General features: G+C 41.1%; 1 protein-coding gene across 1 annotated transcript in view; it reads right to left on the bottom strand.

Moving 5' to 3' along the window:
• GRIA3 (glutamate ionotropic receptor AMPA type subunit 3) overlaps nucleotides 1-22,735 on the bottom strand; it is a 275,026-nt gene that overhangs the window by 137,241 nt on the left and 115,050 nt on the right. The window contains exon 5 of the mRNA XM_035008174.1: nucleotides 4,616-4,803. Coding sequence (XP_034864065.1) covers nucleotides 4,616-4,803 — 188 coding nt within the window. The remainder of the gene's footprint in view (nucleotides 1-4,615; nucleotides 4,804-22,735) is intronic.

The raw sequence follows: 22,735 nt of genomic DNA, 5'->3' as shown, positions 1-22,735 counted from the left end.
TTCACATCATCCACAATGAGGTGATTTTAGCCTGAAATATTTCCAGGGGAAATCATATATTCCATATTTTTCCTGAGAGTAGCACATTGCCACATGTTGGTTTGGGCCCCACCAAGTTTGCATATGCCATAATTCAAACAGGGGCTACGCTGAGATTTCCCTTTGAATTATCTGTGAAAAAAATAAAAACACGGTAAAGCCCGAAGGGGGATGTTTTTAAATTAAAGAGACAAACTTTTAGATATCCAATGGAGAGGCAACTTAAGAAATACCCTTATCTGTTCATTAAAATAAATCTTCTATAAGGATATTTACTTGTCGACAAACAGGATTAACTCAAGAATATTTGTCTATTCTTGAAAACAATCTTAAAACTATTCTAGATTTAACTTCTCACTACTCTGGAATGGCCTCACCTCCACATTGCCTCAACTCCTTGTAATGAGTCCTTTTAAATGCCTACTCTCTAATCCTAGTTAAGCTCATTTGCTCTGGTCCCGTCCTCAGGCAGGCAGAGTGAGTTGGCCAGTGCCTTCTTTATGATACCTCTTTATACTTGAGGATGGTGATGAAACTGCCTCTTGGTTCTCTTTCACCAGCCTAAACAACCCCAACCCCATGTAGTCTTTCCCCATAGGGCCCGTTTTCTAATGCTTTAATCATTTTTTGCTGCTCTTCTCTGGATCTTCTCCAATTGCTTTGTAAGTGTTTTTACAACATAACCTGATGAGCAAGCCTAATCTAGGATTTGGCTTTCACTAAATATTTAATAAATGACTTAGAAATTAATGAAGGTGGGTCAGTGTAGGGGCAAGAGCACTGGACTAGGAGTCAGAAGACCTGAGTTTGTCCCTGCTTTGCCACTTACTAGGATTGAGCGGAGCACCACATTTGGACAAATCATCGGAGTGTCTCTTAATGTCCATTTATCATCTGTTAATTTGGGATAAACACATCTGCCCTGCCTGCCTCCCATAGTGAGGCTCAAATGAGATAATGTATGCGAAAACACATCATTTAGCACCAAAGCACTACCCAAACACTATGTGTCAGACATCTTCTAAAAGCTTTGCCTATATTAGGTCATTAAAGGACAGTTACCATCCCCATTTTACAACCAGGAAATGGGGGCACAGAGAGTTGAGTAACTTGCCCCAGGTCACACAGCTAGTGACAGAATCCACACCGACTGGCTCCAAAGTCTAGGTTCTGAAATTCTCCGCTCTGCTGCCTCTCCAAATAAGTTTTAAATGTCCAACAGAGCCATATCATGTTATGGGGCCTGACTTTCAAAAGCAGTCCACAGATACATGCTACGGGGGTGGAGGATCTATTCTGTCATGAATAGGTAGGTCCACGAGAGGCAACCTTTTCAAAAGTGAATGTTTAGATTGGTCATTGCATGAAGGCAGCTGTCCACCAACGGGAGGGCCTCATGAACAGAATACAGTAATAGGAATGCTGTATCAGGTCGGGTCAGTGGTTCATTCAGCCTAGTACACCTAAATCTTCCTATACAAAGTGCTCTTCATTTTTAGATTAAAAATCTACCGTTTCTAAATATTCTCTGTGAACCCTGACCATCTTTCATGGTTTCTTTCATCTGTCTCTACCTCTTTTTTCTATGTTAATTCTTAGAACTGTAAGTTTGGAATGCTTTCCTCAGAGTTGAACTGTTAAAGAGAGATATTAGTACCTCCTTTGAGTCTTTTTTTTCTGCTGTAGTCTGAGAATTGGAAAGAGTTCAAAAAAGAGCTTTGGAGAGAAATGTTAGAAGAATTCGTATTTACCCTCTAAGTGTTTGAACATTAGCAGGGAAATTAGAACCTATATCATGAAATGGGGAGGTTATGCTATATAACACTCTATTGAAGACCTGTTTATATTTTAAAAATCGTACCATATTGATGTCTTTTCATTCACACCCATGGGATATAGAGTATAATATGAACTTTATGCCAAAATCAAATCTGCAGGGAATAGCGTTATAATGGTGTAACAGGCTCTTCTACCCCAGACAGTGGCATGAAGTATCATTTTGTGGGAGACTACAGAAGTTTCTTTTTATGAAAAAACCTCAAAGTTGAAAACACCTTTGGAGGATAGGGGCGTCTTTTATAAGAACATGATACTGTTTGAATTATAAATGCCATCATTCTAACCAGGATCTGTATAGTGAATTAGGATAAATTTGTCAAAAGAATGGTTAGGAACCAACGAGAAAAGTGACATCTCTGTATCTTAGCATTCAATTCATCTTTTTCAAATGTTTCCTCTAAAGAAACAGCATGTTGAATTTGTTGCTTAATTTAAATAATTTGTTTAATGAGAAATCTATTTTTATATATAAAAAAATTATGGCAAATTCATGATATCATCAGAATAGGTTTGAGCAGAGAGCCACTATCTTAAACCTTTAGAAAACGTGTGCTTTAATAATCTTATCATGTGGCGGCAGGCACTTTTTTGCCTCTCGATGGAAGCATTGCAAAATCACAGCGAAACTTACTGAAAATGTGCTGGTTCAATATTCATTCATTCATCCGTCCATCCATTCATCCACCCATCCGTCAAACACTATGTGCCAGGTACTTTCTTGGACACTGGAGATATAACTGTGAACAAGACAAACGTGGACCCTACCTCATAGTACTTATGGGCTAGGAGAAATTCCTTAAATGGCAGAGTAAACAATCATGAGTTGGTAGTTCTATAACAATTCTTTGAAAGAGGGAGAAAAAATAAGTGAAATGAACTCTTTAGCCTTACCTGGATGTTGCTAAAACTTTTCTTTGAACAATGTTTCCTGAAAAATTGTATGTATTTTGAGGGATACTGTGAATGTACATATAGAAGAAAGGAAGATAGAAAGTGATACATGAAAAGAGAGAATGGGCCTTTTGAATAATGTTAGTTTAGTTTTCCTGAAAGCGTTAGGTAATGACTATTTTTTTTTTCTATAGCAGTTTATGTCTCTCGGAGCAATTATACCAATCATGTGAGATAGAGCAAGTTTTATTTTCCCCATGATGTAGATGAGAAAACTGAAGCATAGGTATTTTAATTGCCCAAGACCCCATAGCTACATAAAATTCAGAGCTCTACCCACTGCGTTTTCTATTACATTATGCTGAAAAATCCCAGCCTCCAGTGTAAGACCCTATAAAACCCAGATGACTTAACCAAATGTGACATACTCAAGAAGCCAAAGTTCCTGATAACAGAAGAAGGAAAACAAAGTACAACAAGGAGGATGTTCCTGCACTTTAGGCTATTAAGTAGGTCACCCACTAAAAGGCTATTTTGGTATACAATTTTAGAGGGCATGTAGTACATACACCAGAATCACTGACCTGATTCTTCACTTTCAGGATCTAAGAAAATCAAAGGTTTTTTTTTAGAAGGGAGGGGTGGATCATTTGGGTAGTTCAAGAGAACGTTAGTTGGGAAATTTGATTTAGCCAGGCTATGCTCTAGATTTCCTGTGAGATGTGATTTCTCTAGAGGTGATGCCTTTCTCAGGAAGGGGACTGCTTTGTATCTCCACGATGCAGGCTCAGCGATTTCTCTCTTCCTTCCTCTCTTTTTTTTCTCCCTCCCTTTTCCCCTCCTTCTTTCCCCTCCTCTTCCCTATTTTTTTTTTTTTGCATTCTCTTCTTATGGGGGCATATCTGACAAATTGTTAATATTTAATTTGCTATAAAAACAGCTCTCCCAGGCAATGGCTGCTCACTATAATTTCAATCTCCAAAGCTGTTTTGGCCCCCAGGTACACTGGGATCGAATTAGAATGGAAATGTTTCCCCTATAGTTTTGTCTATAGCAGCATAGGCACTCTGTTATTAACTGGAAAATTGAGACTTCTAAGGAAAATAATAAACTTTCACCGCATTTCAATTTGACTCTTTATCCAAACAGAGTATCCATCTGGCTTAGGGTGAAACATTTCGTCTAATATTTTTTAGTCTTAAATTTAAATATCTGAGTTTAGGAACGAATATATTTGGGCCCATTGAATTGTATTTTTCCTTCAGTCTAATTCTTTTTCAATTTGTTCACATTTTAAAAGCCCTAAACACTTTTTTTTTTCTCGTATGCCATCATACTTACAAAAGGGTCTAAATTACGTATACACATTCTGTCTCTCTCTGGAACCGGAGGGCTGTTCTGCAAAAATATCCACAAATTCGAACCTAGGGAAGATTGCCTTGACACTCTGCAAGTACGCGCCTAACACAAAACCCTTTCCTTCTGCCCTGCCTCAACCCTTGTCTGGTCGGTGCTGGGAGGAAGGTATAGAAAAGGAAGGGAATTACTTTGAAGCAATCAGTGATCTATGAAACGGAGGTGGGGAAGGGTGTGTTTATCTGATAGTTAGCATTAAATTGCAGAGACTTCCAGATTAATCATGGTATGCAATTTTCAACAGCTTAGATTGTGTTTTCTTTTTTTTTTTTCCCCTGCAGCCACTGGGGAAGAAAAAAGATTAGAGAGACTATCAAAAACTGTTGGCCCATCTAGTCTGTTGGCTACTTAATTTATTAGCAGATATGGGAGCTGCCTGAGGTTGATGATTTAACATGTTGGCTGGGGCTGGAATAAATCTCAAACGTACCTGTTCCAAAATTGTGTTAATCCTTTCGACTTCGCAGTCAATCAGGTATCGCTTTTCCTGCCTCCTGTCCATTTCTTCAATGATGCGCCGGAATTCTTGGACGTCTTTTATGTTTCCCACAGACCTGGCTGTCACTTGCCAGTTGTTTTGCACTGCTGCTTCCATAATCGCTTGGAGAATGGAAAATCCTGGAAGAAGGAAGAACAGCGACGATGAGGTTTTTCTTTTTAAACTCTTCCTGTAGGTATTAAAGGTTCTACGGTGTTTTTATTACAGTCCGTTGGGTCCCTTTGAATCTTATCCCTGTGGAAAGCAGGCTTACTCATGACCCCAGACTTAACCATCCAGATAGTCGTCATCTCTATCTTTAATTTTTTTAAGATTTTATTTATTTTATTTATTTATTTGAGAAAGGAAGGAGGGGCAGAGGGAGAGGGAGAAGCAGACTTCCTGCTGAGCAGGGAGCCCGATGTAGGGCTCGATCCCAGGACCCCGGAATCATGACCTGAGCCCAAGGCAGACGCTTAACCGACTGAGCCACCCAGGCACCTTCTATCTTGCTTTAAAGGAAGATTCTACAAACCAGGCTGGGTGTTCAATCAAGCCCAGATGCAAGCAATCACAGCTGAATTATATAGTACCTAACCGTTTTGATTGACATGCATTATCAAAACATCTATGGAATGAATGCCAAAGCTTTTTCCTTGTTTCTGGCCTCAGTGTTTCCTATTGCAGCTCACGTCTTTCACCTTCCACTAAATATTCTTTGGAACGAGACATAGCGTCAGTAGAGATAGAACTTTATAACATGGGTGATTCTTACATGGATATGACTATCCAACAAGATAAATTATGTCTCCCAAGTAAAAGAACTAAGAAAACCTGACAAAGACAGTTTCTAACAAAGATATCATACTGGTCCTTTGATCCCATCATTATGAAAAAGTTCAATCATGTTAAGTCTTCCTCAGTTCTTCCCCTTTTTAAATTAAATTTACCAGGGATTCTTGGTTCCTTTTTAGTTAATTTACATCTGACAACTATTAGCTACTAACACCCTGGATCTATGCTGAATGGGAAAGACAGAAAAGATGTGATGCTTGAGTTCTGTGTAACCCTTTTGGAGGTAGGGTTTGAGAAGTTGGGAAGAGCAGTATATCTTAAAGTATGAGCCACAGAATAGCACAGGGTTTTCTATGCACTGGTCTTTTCAAGTACTTACGTCTCTAGTATTATATCATGTCTATATTTTTGCTTCTGGTAGGAATCTGTAATCTGAGTATAATTTCATCAAGTACGGACATCATTTTATTGGGAGCTGGTCAAAAGCAGCTCCCTTCTTCCCATAAATTTAAATTGTTTTCCATTTATATTTAGGCAATAACTAATGGAAATGGGTAATGGGAATGATTTGCAAGGCCAGAATGATCTGTGGCATGACCATTTGGCCACTGGAGCAGTAGAGGACGGAGGAAGATCGTGGTGCCCTTTGAACACATTCCAGGACCCGTCCTGTAGTGTAAGCAAGCTACGGTTGGGAATCTTCATCACTACACTATAGAAAATGTATTGACATTTGGAGAGCATGTGTCAGGGAGATGGCAGCAGTGACTCAGCTGGTCATTATGACTCCTTTGTGGGCTGGGTGTATGCAGGAAGAAGATCGCAAATGAGACCCAAGCACTTGGTAATTTCCAAATGAGCAATTTCAGCATAGGAGCTCAAAATTACAGATCAGAGTAAATTACCATTGCTTTAAATGTTAATTCTTACTCTTTTTAAACCAACCACGCATATTTATTTCTCAGATTTACATTTTCGTGTGGGTTTTCTGTGTGCTCTCTGCTTCAGTGGGAGTTGAGGGCACACGGTGGGCCAAAGCACGGGATTAAGAAATAAACAGGAAGAAGGAGATTAAAGTATTTGAAAATCTTTCTTAAGCAGTGTACAATAAGGTCTCATTATTTTGAATCCTACTAATTAAAAATTTATGAAATTCAGCAAGGACTAGTTTGAATTTTACTTCTGTACTCTTTATGAAGAGTGTATTATTGGCTGAATAATAATGGAAAGGAAATGACATCGGGGAGGCTCTGATATGTTTAAAAGACCCTTTAACAAAAGACAAATTTTTTTGTGTATTGAGTCAAAATCTACATTTTTTTTAAATGATTTTATCTATTTGAAAGAGAGAGAGAGAGAGATAGCAAGAGAGAACACAAGCAGAGAGGAGAGGGAAAAGCAGGCTCCCTGCTAAGCTAGGAGCCCAATGCGGGACTTGATCCCAGGACCCCAGGATCATGACCTGAGCCGAAGGCAGATGCTTAAATGACTGAGCTACTCAGGCCCCCCACCAAAATCTATATTCTTATCATTTCTATTTGCTAGTCCTATTCCACCACTTGGGGTGACGGACAAGTTTAATCTCTTTTCTGTATGACAGTCCACATTTTTTAATGACAATTAACATATCTCCCCTTATTTTTCTTTTCTTCAGACTAAAGATGTCCCAATACTACAACAGTTACTTTTATAACATGATGATAATTTCCCTCACTGTTCTGTCTCTCTCTTATGGATATTTGTCAATATTTTATTGACGTGGATAAATCAGATGTGATCTGACCAGTGCGGATGACAACGGAATTATTGCCCACTTTGATTTGGGCTGTTATTTTGGCAGCCTAGGGTTGCTAATATTTTTATTTATTTATTTAAAAAGATTTTTTAAGGATTTTATTTATTTATTTGAGAGAGAGAGAGCACCAGCCAGAGAGCACAAGCAGGGGGAGTGGGAGAGGGAGAAGCAGGCTCCCCGCTGAGCAGGGAGCCCGATGTGGGACTCAATCCCAGGACCCTGTGATCATGACCTGAGCTGAAGGCAGACGCTCAACCGACTGAGCCAGCCAGGTGCCCCAGGATTGCTAATATTTTTAAATCGCCACATTATACTGTTAATTGACACCACCCTTGGATTCAACTAAAGCATGTCGGTTCTCTCCAGAAAAGCTTTGCTATGTAACGACTCACCATGTATCAAAATTTGTTCCATTCCAACCTGCTTCTGTCTCCCTCTCTTTAATCGCTCACCCCATACCAGTCTGTACTTCTTCCCCATTTTTACATTAGCTCAAATCTGGAAGATGGTTTTGCACATTTATCCAGTACTCTCATTGTTACCTGCTCAAGGCAACTATACCTGATGTGTCTCTTTTTCTGCTACCTATAGACCTTTGTGGATGACTCTCCTCCCCCATGAAGCTTCCCTAACTGACCTCTCATTCATTTCTCCAGAGACGAGTAGACTTAAATGCAAGGGAAATCAGTTCCAAACAATAAAGAAGCTGGTTGGAAGAACTGTATGACAGGCTTTTAAAAATTCCAAATAAAACTGGATAAATAAACTCTAGTAGAGACGCTTGGAATGCTATGCTGCTGTAAAAAAGATGGCCCAATCTCTAGATAATAGAAGAAAGGACTTCTGCCAAAATTTTATGGAGAAAAGAAGCTGAGAATAGCACTTACACTATAATTCTATTTTTGTAAAGAAAAGCCCCACCTATTTGTATATGTGTCGAAAGAATGCAAAGGAGGTGGGAGTGGTTATCTCTGAGGTTTAGGATTCCCAAGAACTTCTACTTGCACCACCCCTTATTTACGGAATGTTGGACTATTTTACGAGAAGCAGGTATTATTTTCTGTAAGTACAAAAACAATAAAGATGAAAAAATATGACTCATGCTGGCCTCTCCGAGCATAAGCTGCTGGAAGACACAGGTGACAGGTGAGCACAGCTCTGTGCGCTGCCCGCGGCCATCAATGAGCAGCCTCTTAATAAACACTGATTTTATAGATCTTTGTGTACTTTTGGTCTTTGAATCATGTGAGTGTCTTACCTATTCAAAAATTGGGAAAGCCCCTGAGTTTTTAATGAGCTGGCCTCTGGGGCCTCCTGAGCGATGAGCCTTGCTCGTAAGTCAGCACTGTGGCTGCATAGGGCGGGGTCTTCCACTTGCAGAGTCTCCAGGTGGCTGCCAGAGCACATGGCCACGTACTTGACAGCCCTGGGGGCCATGATCACCTCAATTTAGTACATATCCATGAGTAACCCCCCCAAGCTCTTATTTGTTTTTGTACCTAATTTATGACGGTTTGACTGTTCCCCGTTGCAGCTGCCCGAAGAGAGTAAGTAACGAGTTTGAGGGTGGGGAAAAAAAAAAGAGAGAAAAGTTCATCTCTGGAGGCAGAGCCAAGGCAGGCGTTGGTGCTTGTAGGAGGTGAGGTGCTTAACAAAGCACCTTTGTAAAAATAAGCCTGCTGTTTTAGCAGCTTTAGAATTGTCCTCCACTCTGTGTGAGCTTTAGCATGCCCAACTGAAAGCTACTTCCGTTTGAGCAGCAAATTCTCTCATCTTGATTCCAGACCCCTGTTGCTGTCCACCTTCTTTTTCTTCCTCATTTTATTTTATTTTTTAAAAAGGATTTTATTTATTTATTTGAGAGAGAGAGAGAGAGAGGGAATGAGTGATGGGGAGAAGGAGAGGGAAAGGGAGAGAGAGAGAGAGAAGCAAACTTTCCACTGAACAGGGAGCCCGATGCGGGGCTCGATCCCAGGACCCTGGGATCATGACCTGAGCCGAAGGCAGATGTGTAACGACTGAGCCACCCAGGCACCCCTTCTTCCTCATTTTATAGACTGGGAGTTACCACATAGGTAACCGGGCGAATGATGGATTGTCGTCTGCCTTCAACCAAGATAATGCAGGAGCAGGACAGCAGAGGCACAGCTAGGTGACTATGGATGAAGAACCGGGCCCCACCTATGACCAGCTCAATCCTACTGGACTGGTCACTGGGCTACTCTTGCTAAACAAGGAAGCCATTGTGGGAAAGGCGAGTGTAGGGATGCTGTGCTGTACCACCAGATACCCCTTCAGCACCGAAGGGCTTATTCCTTCAGCTTCTGGAAAGGTTGTTGGCTGAAGAAAGCTGCCTAGCTTCAAGTCATGCCCCCGACCCAGAACAGCCTGCATCCAGTGACCGCTTGTTACGGGGTATAAAGGCCCAACCCCTTCTCCCCAGATGGGATAACTCTAAAGTGCCCTCCCAACTTCAGAGCTCCCTGAAGGGTAGGCGGAGGCCTTGTTAGGACAGCACCACAGCCCAGCTCCTCCTTCTGCCCAAACCAGCTTCCTTCTTTTTCTTCCACAAGTGTTGGTAGTGAAGATACTCCCCGAGAAACTTTAGCATGCTGATCTCCATCTCAGAAGCTGCTCCCAGGGAATTCAATCTGTGACTATTGGGTTGACCTCATGGCAGGGATGGCAGCAGATACAAAAATATCTCAAATCTACAATTGTCAAAATCATTTTCACAGGGGGAAAGAAGGTCAGGATTTTGTTCACTATACAAACGAAATGAAAAACTGCTCCATGCTGAACAAATTTAGTATTTGATCTAAAAACAGAAGAACGATAAACTTGCCCGTCCTCTGTCCCATTCTCTCAGCACTCTGTCCTTTTCCAGGTGCCAGTGTAAGGATGGCCCATGGCTTTAATGTGTTACCCCTCCAGCTAACACAGTTGCATCTTAACAGTGGCCTTCACACAAGCCAGTTTGGAAGGAAAGGAAAAGAATGTTGAGCATTGTTTTGGGGTCTGCCTATCTCATGAGGTCATTTACATGATGGCTCTGAAAGTTGGTGATGTGCTTTATGATCCTCAGGCTACAGCATTTAACAAATGAACAGCTGGTAGCTGCTGGGTATCTCCAAGGCCGGTTGAGTGTGGGGTCAGTGTCCATCCTGCCTGTTACTCAACTGATTTCAGCTGAAGGAAGCATTACTCTATTTTTCTGCATCTTTACTTACCTCTGTGGCTCTCGACTCTGGCTGCACGTTATAATCACTTTGGAAGCTTTAAAAAATGGATACCCAAGCCTCACCCTGGATCCAGGCTTTGTTTTATTTTATTTTAAATTCCCCGGGTGATCCTCATGTACAACCAGGGTTGAGAACTGTTGACCTATTCTAATGGCTACCCAATACAGTGAGGTATGTGGAAGCAGATTTCTTTCCTTTTTTTTTTAAAGATTTTAATTAATTAATTAATTAATTTATTTGAGAGAGAGAAAGAGAACAAGTCGGGGGAGGGAGAGGGAGAAGCAGACTCCACACTAAGCGAGGAGCCCAATGTAGGGCTTGATCTTAGGTCCATGAGATAATGACCTGAGCTGAAATCAAGAGTTGGATGCTTAACTTACTGAGACACCCAGGTGCCCCAGAATCAGGTTTCTTCTTAGTATCCTTCATGACTGGTGGAAAGGTTCTGGGTGAGAAAAGCATGATCCAAGAAGAGATATATACCCTCCAGAAATAAGCAAACAAACGTACAAAGGCGAGAGGGGAAGGCTCAGGCCAGGGTTATGAATTGCTTCTTCCTGTGGTAGATGAGGAGTCTGGGAACATTGAGTATGTGGGAAGCAGACCCTAATGTGTTCAAAGCATTTTACAAATGTCTTTGTTCTTCTGAGGTAGCATCTGTGTTTTTCTAAGTATAAAACTAATATGTGCTCATTTTGGACATTTGAAAAGACACAAAAAGTATCAAAAATAAAATACAAGTATAAGTGACTCTGTTCCTTAAGGATAACCACTGTTAATATTTGATGTATTCTTTCCATTTTATTTTATATAAATATACCGCATGCACTTTTTTTTTAGTAAAATAGACTGTACTATTTGTGTCTTGTCTTTATTTTTTATTTTTTAAGAGATTTTATTTATTTATTTATTTATTTGATGGAGAGAGAGACAGCGAGAGAGGGAACACAAGCAGGGGGAGTGGGAGAGGGAAAAGCAGGCTCTCCGCTGAGCAGGGAGCCCGATGCGGAGCTCGATCCCAGGACCCTGGGATCATGACCTGAGCCGAAGGCAGACGCTTAACGACTGAGCCACCCAGGTGCCCCTGTGTCTTATCTTTAAAAAGCTACCATTGGGGCGCCTGGGTGGCTCAGTTGTTTAAGCGGCTGCCTTCGGCTTAGGTCATGATCCCAATCAGGCCCCGCATCGGGCCCCCTGCTCAGCGGGGGGCCTGCTTCTCCCTCTCCCTCTGCTTTCCCTCTGTTAGTGCTCTCTTTCTATCAAATAAATACATAAAAAATCTTAAAAAAATAAAAAGCTAACATTATATCTTGAACATCGTTTTATGTTATTAAATGTTTTCAGACATGATTTTAATGGCTACATAATATTCCATCCCTTAGACATATTTATTTAATCATTCCCCAATATGAAAATTTCAATTGTTTTTAATCTCTCCCTATTACAAATAATGCTGTGATAACAACATTCATATAGCATCTCTAATTATTTCCACAGGATAAACGTCTAGAAGTAGTAATATCAGGTCAAACATTTATGGACATTTTTAAGGCTTTTCATACATATTGCCAAATTGCCCTCCAGAAAGGTTGTACCACTTTATGTCCCCATCAGCAGAATACAAGAGTACTTGTCTCTCTGCCCTTTTGTTAGCACTGAATAAGACATGTGACCATTTGATAGGGAGATATAAAAATATTCCCTTTCTTATTAGCATTTCTTTGATTGTTAGTAAAGTTAATGATTTAAAAAAATTTTTGTGTCCATGTTTATTCCTTCTTTTGATAATTTCCTGTTTATTTCCTTTGTTCAGATTTCTACCGTGATATTAATGGTGTTCTTTTTTTCTTTTTTAAATTATTTTTATTATTTTTTTTAAGTAGGCTCTATGCCCAACGTGTGGCTCGAACTCATGACCCTGAGGTCAAGAGTTGCATGCTTTACTGACTGAGCCAGCCAGGCGCCTTGATGGCTTTCTTATTGATTCATAACAGTCCTAATATATTAATGATATTAAGTGTCTGTACTATATGTCACATATATTTTAATTCAGTTTATTTGACATTTAATGTTGTCTGTGACATGTTTTAATGAACAGAAGTTTAACATTTTATGAAATTAATATTCTTGTTCATCAAAAAATTACGTGAGATAGAAAGAGCAAATGAAAATTTCTCTTCTGCTCTTATTTTAGTGTTCACCTGAGCTTTAAACCCAAAACTTATGTGAACCACTTTCCTCATTTCTCACAGCTTCTTTGGTCTCCATGGAATTTCAGGTAAATTTTTCTAGTATATTTTGGCAAAGTAAGTGAATGGGGGAAGCTACATATGGAATATGAAGATGGTTTCTGAGATACAAGTGAAAAGCAGAAAAATAGAGGCAGAGGAAAGAGAAAGGTGAGAAGCCCAATTCAGTTATTTTGGGTTATGTTTTGTCATATCTAAGAAACCTGATATTCAAAGATCTGAACTCAAACCCAATACTTCAGGGTATGTTTATTCATATTACAAACGTACTTTTCTTTTAAGATTTATTTATTTATTCATTCATTCATTCATTCATTTATTTATTTATTTATTTAGAGAGCATGGTGGGGGAGGGGCAGAGGGAGAGGGAGACTCCTCAAGTAGGCTCCCACGGAGCACAGAGCACATGGGGCTCCATCTCATGACCTTGAGATCATGACCTGAGCCGAAATCAAGAGTCAGATGCTTAATCAACTGAGCCAGCCAGGCGCCCCAAAAATGTACTTTTCTTTAAAAAGAATTCATGGAAAGATTCCGATAGACCATTTGAATCTACATTTTGTCATTTTGTTGTTGTCTGTTTTGTTTTAACTTGATTTAAACACATTTGGTTTCCACCGAAATCAATATAGTGATTGTCTACATTTGAGATGTTAATGCAGAAACTCTTTTGTGTATGAGGAGCTCAGGATGGGAAGATCAAGAACCCCTCTGTGTTTGCATATGGATGTCAGTCTGTGGATTTTATGGAACAGGATAAAAACAAATATTCACCCACGCCCAGCCCAATTTACCCTTAGCGAATTAAGATTTCCCTGAGGTCTTCATGCCTCATAATTGTGTTTGTTTAAGTTTCCCTTTAATTAAGAACTGACCCTCTGCAAATCTTCTCTTCCTTGCAGCTGCATTATTAGGATGGGAACTTAGCTAATTTGGGAGTCAGTGAACAGAAGGTGCCCCCCCCATGTCCCAGTTCTATGTCCTTTTCCTCTTTCCCAGTACAAATCCTCCCTCCACACCAACCCCTTTACTCATACTAGACTGCCCGTGACAGATTAAAGCTTAATTGTGACCTCTTCCATGAAAGATTTATGTTTTAAAGTAGAGTCAAAGCCTGAAAGTAAAGGGGCAAACTCTAATGGAGAAATTGTAGACAATAGTAAGCAGGAGGTATTGTTTGGCAGCCTGAGGTATTCCTAAGACCCAAATATCCCCCTCGAAGTGGCAACTACTGACAAACTACTTGTCAAGTTTAAAGTTGGCTCTGAAATGGGCGGTGCGTATAATCCTGCCTTTCCATTTTTCTTTTTCATCCTAGTCTTCATTATGAACTTTCTCTCCTTGCTGGTGAATTACATTCTCCTCTAGTCTCCTCATCATAAGCTGAGAGGGCACCATAGAGATACACCCAGATAGATAGTGTTGTTGAGTGAAAGTAAACTTGGTTTACATTGTCAGCTGAGAGGAAATTTAGAAGACCATCTGGAGTAGATTTGCTTAATGTCTGGAAAAAACAGAACAGGCAAGCTTTCTGATCCTCAACCACACAAGGTCTGATAGAAAAAAAAAATAATAAAGAAACAAAAGCAAAAATTAAAAAATGGGATTACAACAAACTAAAAAGCTTTTGCACAGTGAAAGTAACCATCATCAAAATGAAAAGGCAACCTATTGAATGGAAAAAGATTTTTGCAAATCATATAGCCAACAAGGCATTAATATCCAAAATATATAAAGAACTCATACAACTCACCACCAATGAAAACAAACAATCTGATTAAAAAATGAGCAGAGAATCTGAATAGACATTTTTTCAAAGAATACAGATGGACAACAGGCACATGAAAAGATGTTCAGCATCAGATTGTTAGGGAAATGCAATTGAAACCGCAATAAGATATCACCTCTCACTGGTTAGGTTAGAATGGCTTTTATCAAAAAGACAAGGGGCACCTGGTGGCTCAGTTGGCTAAGTGTCCAACTCTTGATTTTGGCTCAGGTTGTGCTCTCAGAGTTGTGAGATCGGGCCCTGCGTTAGGCTCTGTGCTGGGCGTAGAGTCTGCTTGAGATTCTCTCTCTCTCTGTCCTTCCCCCTGCTCAAGCTCTCTCTCTCTAAAATAAATAAATAAAATCTTAAAAAAAGACAAGAAGCAAAAAGTGTTGGAGAGGATGTGGAGGAAAAGGAACCCTCATGCACTGTTGGTGGGAATGTAAATTGGGGCAGCCACTGTGAAAAACAGAATGGAGATTCCTCAAAAAATTAAAAATAGAAATAATCATATGATCCAGTAAGTCCACTTCTGGATATTTATCTGAAAAATAGAAAAAGGCTGATTCAAAAAGATACATGCATCCCTGTGTTCACTGAAACATTATTTACAACAGCCAAGACATGGAAACAACCTAAATGTCCATCAATGGATGAATGGATAAAAAAGATATGGTATAGGGATGCCTGGGTGGCTCAGTCGGTTAAGCATCTGTCTGCCTTTGGCTCAGGTCATGATCTCAGGGTCTTGGGATTGAGCCCCACCTCGGGCTCCCTGCTCAACAGGGCATCTGGTTCTCCCTCTTCCTCTGCCCCTCTCCTCCACTCATGCTCTCACTCTCTCTCAGATAAATAAATAAAATCTTTTTTAAAAAGATATGGTATATATGCACATATATGTATGTGTATATATATGTATCCATCTATCTATCTCTCTATATATGATAGAATATTACTCAGCCATAAAAAGAATGAAATCTTATCACTAAAACAACATGGATGGACCTCGAAGGTATTATGCTAAATGAAAGAAGTCAGACAGAGAAAGATACTCATATATGGAATTTTAAAAAAGTGAAACAAGTGAAGAAACAAAACAAAAACAAACTCACAGACCCAGAGAACAGATTGGTGGTTACCAGAGGGGAAGGGAGGGGTGGAGGGTGGGCAAAAAGAGCAAAAGGGGTCAAATGGTGATGGATGGTAACTAGACTTTTAGTTGTGATCACTTTGTAGTGCACACAGATAATGACTTACAATGTTGTACACCTGAAACTTATATAATATTATATACCAATTTTACCTCAATTAAAAAAAAGAAATCTAAAAAAAATAGAAACAACTGAAAGCAACTGGAATTTGGATTAAAGGGGATACTACAATTCTTGGGCACAATTCTTTCATGTTTCTATTTGGTATCTAGGTAATTGTCCTGGGATGGACTGCCTGCAATGCAAACTCATAGAGGGTCCAAGTCATCTCAAAGCTGCTCTGGGGACTGCTGTGCACTTAAAAGATGTCATGTGGTGATTGATTGTGCCCATTGAGAGACTTCTTATTTAGCATTTCCTCACTTGGCTTTTAATCCCCTTGAAATCAGTAATTTTCAGTACTCATGTGACTGAATCTCCTAGTAAAGCAAGTGGTGAGTGGCCTGGGTGTTAGCAGGCACTTTATGGGCAGCTGGAGGAGAGCTGACTATAGATGTCAACCAAATAATGCACTAGCCAGCTCTGGTTGAGTGGGGTGGTGGGAAGGCTTTTCACATGATTAAAAGGGGGCCCCACTTATGGGTTGGGGGAAGAAGTGCTACCAATCAGCCACAGTATATCTTCTCCCCAAGCCCAAGCTATTCCAAATAGAACCTAGTGGCCACAATAAAGATAACCCCTTACCCTGCCATCCCTCCTCCAGCAGGGGAGGAATTCTGAATGGATTCCCAGAAGTGGGTGTATTTTGCATTAAGCATCCACATTATGGGCTTCCCTTTGGACACAGTAGTTTATAGTTTACATTGTGGCTTGTGCCTATGGAGAAGTAAGGTGAATTGACTGAGGTGGGACTTAAGCTCAGAAAATATGTGCTTGCCTTCTATTAAGAAAAAGATTTCTTACCAGGAGAGTGACTTCTCTGGAAACATTCTTTGACATTCTTAATTTTGAGAAGGCAAGGCTAAGCCAAACCTCCTAACATTCCCGAGTTTTGGGGGTGAGGCATGGATGCTGGCTACCAGCAAGGAAGAGAGGAGGTCGAAAGTGAAGGCAGATTTATGTCAAAGATGAAAGGGGTCTGGATGTGACTGGAAAGGACTGTGGCTTATTCTGCCTGGAAGTGCAGAGATTTCTTGATCCTGATACAATTGGAAGGCTGTCAAAGGTAATATTAAGGGCAAGCTTTTGCCTAGAGGATACAGACGGGCTAAAGATACAGTCCTAAGGACAACAGAGAGCACACTTTTCCTTTAAGAAACTTTCCTTTGACTTAATCCTGTGGTCTAAAAACTGCTTGGGAAACATCCAAAGTGGGATGTTCAGAACTTACAAGGTAAATAAGCATTTGCATGTGCCCTCTCAGACTAAAAAAAGAAACACACACATAAAAACATCACCAAGATCAACTCATTTTGATTAGTTGTTTTCTTTCAATTGAGTTTTTCCAATGGGGATATGACAGTGGATTTAACAGTATGTGGAGGGTTAGAGGCTAGTGTTTCATCTCGTGCAGGCCTTGGGCTCCCGGAAGAGTGGCTGAATCTTGCCTGAACTGTAGAGAAGTTAGGTTGTCTGAGATGGCCAGGATTGTCCCAAGTCTCTTAGCATTCTCAAATATGAGAGCCAGAATTTAGCGATGGTCCCATCTCTTCATTGTACAAATGAGAAACGGGAGTCCAGAGGGAGAAAATGGTTTATCCAGTGGTGGATCCCAACTTGACAATGACCACAACCCTTTTCTTGTTTTAACTTTCAATAGTAATGTGAAGTGATGTTTCTGTTGTGTTTTCTGGATAAAGGTTCATTTTGGTATTGAGTAAAAGTTAAAATCCAACCGGAAAATTGTTGTGGGTATTGCATGTAGCTTTGCCTTCGGTGACTCCCTTAAGGGCTGTGCTCCTCTTTGCTTCAATACCTTTGCATGGAGGAGCCAGGGATTCTATAGGTAAGTTTGTGTATTAGAGCATCTCTTCCTCCTCAAATCTAACTGGGACTCCCCTTTGGTGCTGGGGCCCATTCTAATCTACACAGGCTTTGAAACTCGTGGCTTGATTCATCCTGCCTAATCACACAGTCCTCATGCAGGACACAGCTTTCTCCAGCATCTTCAATTTCTAGTGACTTACTATGGCTGCCCTCCACACCTAAAAAAGCCTCACTTCCATCCCATCAGCCGCTCATTCATTAAAACTCAGCTCAACACATATCTCATCAAACAGCTCACCTGATTGAGATGGTGGGGAAATGAAGGTTCCATGCTCTCACACCCATCCTCTATTTGCTTGAGAATCTTAGACTACAGAAGGTGAACACTATCTCTCAGGAGTTATGGTTGAATGCCACCTTTAAGCCATTGCTGGAATAACAGATTTTTTTTTGAATTATCAGATATAAATTTTCATTCTCATTCCTCAGATTTTTAAAGATTTTATTTATTTATTTTAGAGAGAGAGAGAATGCAAGCGGTGGGAGCAGGGGGGAAGGCAAGGGAGGGGGAAAGAATCTCAAGCAGACTCTGAGCTGAGCACAGAGCCCGATAAGGGGCTCGATCCCACCACCCTGAGATCATGACCTGAGCCAAAACCAAGAGTCGGATGCTCAACCGACTGAGCCACCAGGGTGCCCCTAATTCCTCAGATTTTATTTATTTATTTTTAAAGATTTTATTTATTTATTTGACAGAGAGAGACACAGCGAGAGAGGGAACACAAGCAGGGGGAGTGGGAGAGGGAGAAGCAGGCTTCCTGCAGAGCAGAGAGCCCGATGCGGGTCTTGATCCCAGGGCCCTGGGATCATGACCTGAGCCTAAGGCAGATGCTTAACGACTGAGCCACCCAGGTGCCCCAATTCCTCAGATTTTAAATTGAACTGCTTTTACTTTCCCTGCCAAGTTTGGGATAGGAGTATAAATTCACATTGCCTACTTTGGGCTCAGCACTGTGCTAAGTCCTTGTACACATTATTACATCTAATCCTCCCAACAATTCTAGGCAAAGTAGTTATCCCCAATGAACAGATGAGGAAACTGAGCCTCAGAGAGGTATGTGTTTATAAATAAATGCACATAACAAGTATATTTTGGAGCTGGGATCCACACCCAGGCCTGGCTTCCAAGCTCACACTCTCCTTTCTCCTCATCAGTGGCTGAAATTACTCCAACATGTGCACTTGTTCATGGACTATGGAGTCATACATTTTTCTATATATTTCTTCATGACAGAGAGGACTTTAAAACACATTGTTGTATAACTACCTGAAGACACCCAGGATTTTTCAGGCCTTCTAGGATGCATGCCGCGCAATCAACTGTAAGTGAATGCTTAACAGGAACACAGTCAGGGTTCTCTGGATAATGGCATATCGCTCATCAGTTAATCACCACCTTTGGAGTTGAGCTGGAGTTACTAGATTGGGTGGGTTTTATCATTGCTTGTGCCCTTATTTATTTCTCACACTGTCTCAGATGCCCCCTGCCTCCAAAGTAGCTGTTTTTTTCTGACTTCCTTATTTCTGTCAAATTTCCTAGTTATCAAATCTGAGCATTATCTGTGACTCTTCCATTGTCTTAAGCAAACATGAAGTGAAACTAATTCATCCTTTCTGTGTCTTCACCTTTCTTTATATTCCCATGACTACCAGCTATTTTAAAGTTATTACTGGTATTTGCTTGGGCTGTGCAAACAGTCCTTCCCCTTCTGTCCAAGCTGCTAAGACCGGCTTTCACGTTCTCATTCTTTTGATTATATAATAGCCATACTCATTCTCAAAAACCTTCAAAAGTTTGTCTTTGCCTCTAGGATAAAGTTCAGAGGAGGTATTATAAATGTTTCCACTTGCTTGCAATCTAGGATTTACCTTCTAAGAAAATCTTGAGTGGCTCATTAACTGGGTGAGCTTGTGGTTGTTCCTTTCCCATTCTGGGACTTAGTTTCCTCAATATTCTATTTTGAGGGGTCCCTTAAGAACTGTATTCTATAGGTACTGTCAGACAGTTTGGAGAGGGTGGATCAAGAAGATTCTATTCTGCTAAGAGACAAACGGAGGCTAGGACTTAGAGGAAAGGAAAGATAATCTGAAAGAGGGACGGTGAGTAAAGATCTTTATAAAAATGTCTGTTCACTTACCCTCATTGTTGCTAATTAGTGTTTCGCTTGGAAATGGACACTTTAGCTTGAGCTATGAGTGTGAGGTTAAGAGGTGCAAACAAAGCCAGCCTCACCATTAAACCCCGCTTGTTTTGCCACCCATGGCACAAATTACTAAGAAGGTTGGCTGGCCAAGATGTAGGGAAAATAGAGACCCATGGACAAAAAGGAGGCTAACTGGCCCTAGCAGCAGTCAAAGTCATGGCCTGGGTTTCATTTAGCCGGGGGATCTACCTCACTGAGTTAATGAGTTGCAAATGACAAACAACCTTACGGTTATGACTGAATTAAGGAGTGCTTCAGCAAACTAGAATCTGGGAGGTTTACAGAGGGAGAACCCTGAATCACTTACAGTTAAGATGCTGACTCTAGTGATGGACTGCTGGGAACCAGCACTGGCGAGGAATTTATTTGAATAAAATGAATCTAATTAGGAACCATGTAGCTAGTCATCATAATGATTGGGTTAGTGGAGGGACTAGTCAACCATGCCCAAAAAGCTTCTGTGCTCATTGAGGCAAAGTGCTCAGTGACAGAACTTAACAAAATGGCTAAGTGAGTTCCTCTTGGCTGGAAATTTGATCCCACTGGCCAGTGTGCTAGGTCTATGTATCATTTTGAAGGAGAGGTGGAGTTGTAGGGTCCTATGCAGATGAAAGTATTTATTAAGTCCTCCAGGAGAGTTAAGTAACCGGCATAGGAGGGCAGGGACAGTGGACAAGAGGAAAACAGTTAATGATGAATATTTTGGCTTGGAGATCCTACCGGAGCCAGCAATGAGCCGGTCCAGCAGTACTTGTTCCCAGGCAGCTACTGGGGAGGGTAGATATGGGACCATTCTGGATCCTCAAGTAGGCCTACTTTTAAAACCATCTTAAATTTGCCAGTGTATTTTAAAACATTGCTTGACAACTCCCTTAGGCCATAAAACATGTTTATATTTTGGCTCAAAACCACATAATCATAATGCTCTGGAATCTTCTTAGGGGAATCTTCCCATCTGCAGTGTTTAGCTCTGCAAATATCAATGTAATAGAGCATCCCCTAAACCAAATACAATGTTCTTTAAGGTTTATTTTGAGTAAAGAACACAATCAACCACAAAGCTAAAGAAGAAAGGATTCAGGAATTACTTTAGGAGAGAACCAAGGCAGTGCGTTTCTCCAGCAAATTTATGTTTTAACAACCCCAGGAGTTATACACCTTGTGCCTCAGGGGAGAAATGGGCTTGCTCTGTCCAGCCCACTATTGATGCACTAATGACATCTGGGGCCTCCTCTAGGGGTACATTGCTCTCCACTGAGGAGCTAAATAGTGCAAAAGGCATATTTCCCATAAACTCAAAGCTGTGGCAACTGCCCAGCTTAGCTGGCCCCACTTGGATAGAAGATTGTTTTTTTCAGCATGAAATAAATGGATTGTGCCTTGGATGATGTATCTGCTTCCATTGTCTTAACCACTGATGCAGATCACAGCATGAGTGATGTGGCGGCAGCAGCCTTCCAGAGCCACTGTGAAAGGAGATGCGATAAATGGTGTGGCTGGACCCAAAATGAGTTTGGCCCGCATGACTGGCTTCAGGAAGCAGGGCAGGTGCCCAGGAAGGTTTATTCAAGTAACCCAGGTCCCAAGAAAGATCGTCTATGCCAAGGTCCACATTTGCCACACCGTCTGCATAGCTCTGGTTACACTAGAGGATTATTTTAGCCTCAGTATAAAAGGATGCTATTGTTAGCTGCCAAGAAGAGAGGTCACTATCTCTTACTCCAAGCAGCGTGGTTGGGTTTAACTCATTCAGAAGATGGCAGATGTTCTCACTACTTAAAGTATGGCCCTTAGATCAGCATATTTGCCACTTAAAGTATGCTTCATGGACCAGCGACAGTGGCATCACCAAGGCTGCTTGTTAGAAATGCAGACTCTCGGGTCCCACCCCAGGCTTAAATGAATCAGAATCTACCTTTTAATAAGCTCCCCAGGGATCTGTAAGCACATCAGAATTTAAGAAGCACTGGTCTGGCCATTATTATATATCTACTGAGAACCACACTTCGGCTTGTTAACACAGATGGGTGATTCAGAAGGAGGGAAAGCCTAGGCTTTGGTAGAGGTTATGGATGGGAAGTAAATAGTGTAGGGCCCAGAGGGGACCAGGGCATGAATTGGCAAAGGCCAGAGAGTGACTCACGTGCTCGAGCTAGGCCCAGAACAAGTCTCTTGACAACATGCTGATAAATTTACACTGATGGTTCTATGACATACTGAGAAGCAAGTCAGGGTCTTCATCTACTGGGGATATTTCAAGGCTCCAACCAAGATAGTCCCAGGGAAAATCCTAGATCCTAGCATTAACGGGCTAGATAGAACTCTTTACTGCTTAGGCCAAATGGGCAGCCTAATCTCATCTATTACTCTGTTGTCTTGCCTTTCCCATCAGCCATGGAGGCTCACAAGGGGCCGTAGTCAAAGAGTTCTTGGCAGAAAGATTATAGAGCATAGTGGCTTCCCCCACAGGCATGAAGGGCTGCATGTAGGGAAGACCCTGGACTGAGTCCTGTAGTAAAGAGGAACAAAAGATCCAGAGGACTATACCCAGAGCTACCTGCCTAGGCAGCATGGAAGCGGTAGATACTTGATCTCCACGCTCAGAGGGGAGATATGGGGAGTTAACGCAATATAGGTACCCCTCAGTTGTGTCTCTGTCTTATGTGAGATGCTTCTATTGGATTCCAGTTTTTGAAAGGCTCCTGAATTTTTGCCTCCAGTGGTTGTAGCCAAAGAACACATTCCATAAATCCCACATCAAATCCTACCAACATGAAGCCATCCAGTTTTCGCTCTCCTTGAACCAACCACAAAACCCACAT

The sequence above is a fragment of the Mirounga leonina genome, unplaced genomic scaffold (assembly GCF_011800145.1).
Source record: "Mirounga leonina isolate KUSES-001 unplaced genomic scaffold, KU_Mleo_1.0 Mir_101664, whole genome shotgun sequence".
NCBI classification, from domain to species: Eukaryota; Metazoa; Chordata; class Mammalia; order Carnivora; family Phocidae; genus Mirounga; species Mirounga leonina.
Note: the sequence above shows the minus strand (reverse complement) of the source record. Positions and strands in the feature narration are given on the sequence as shown.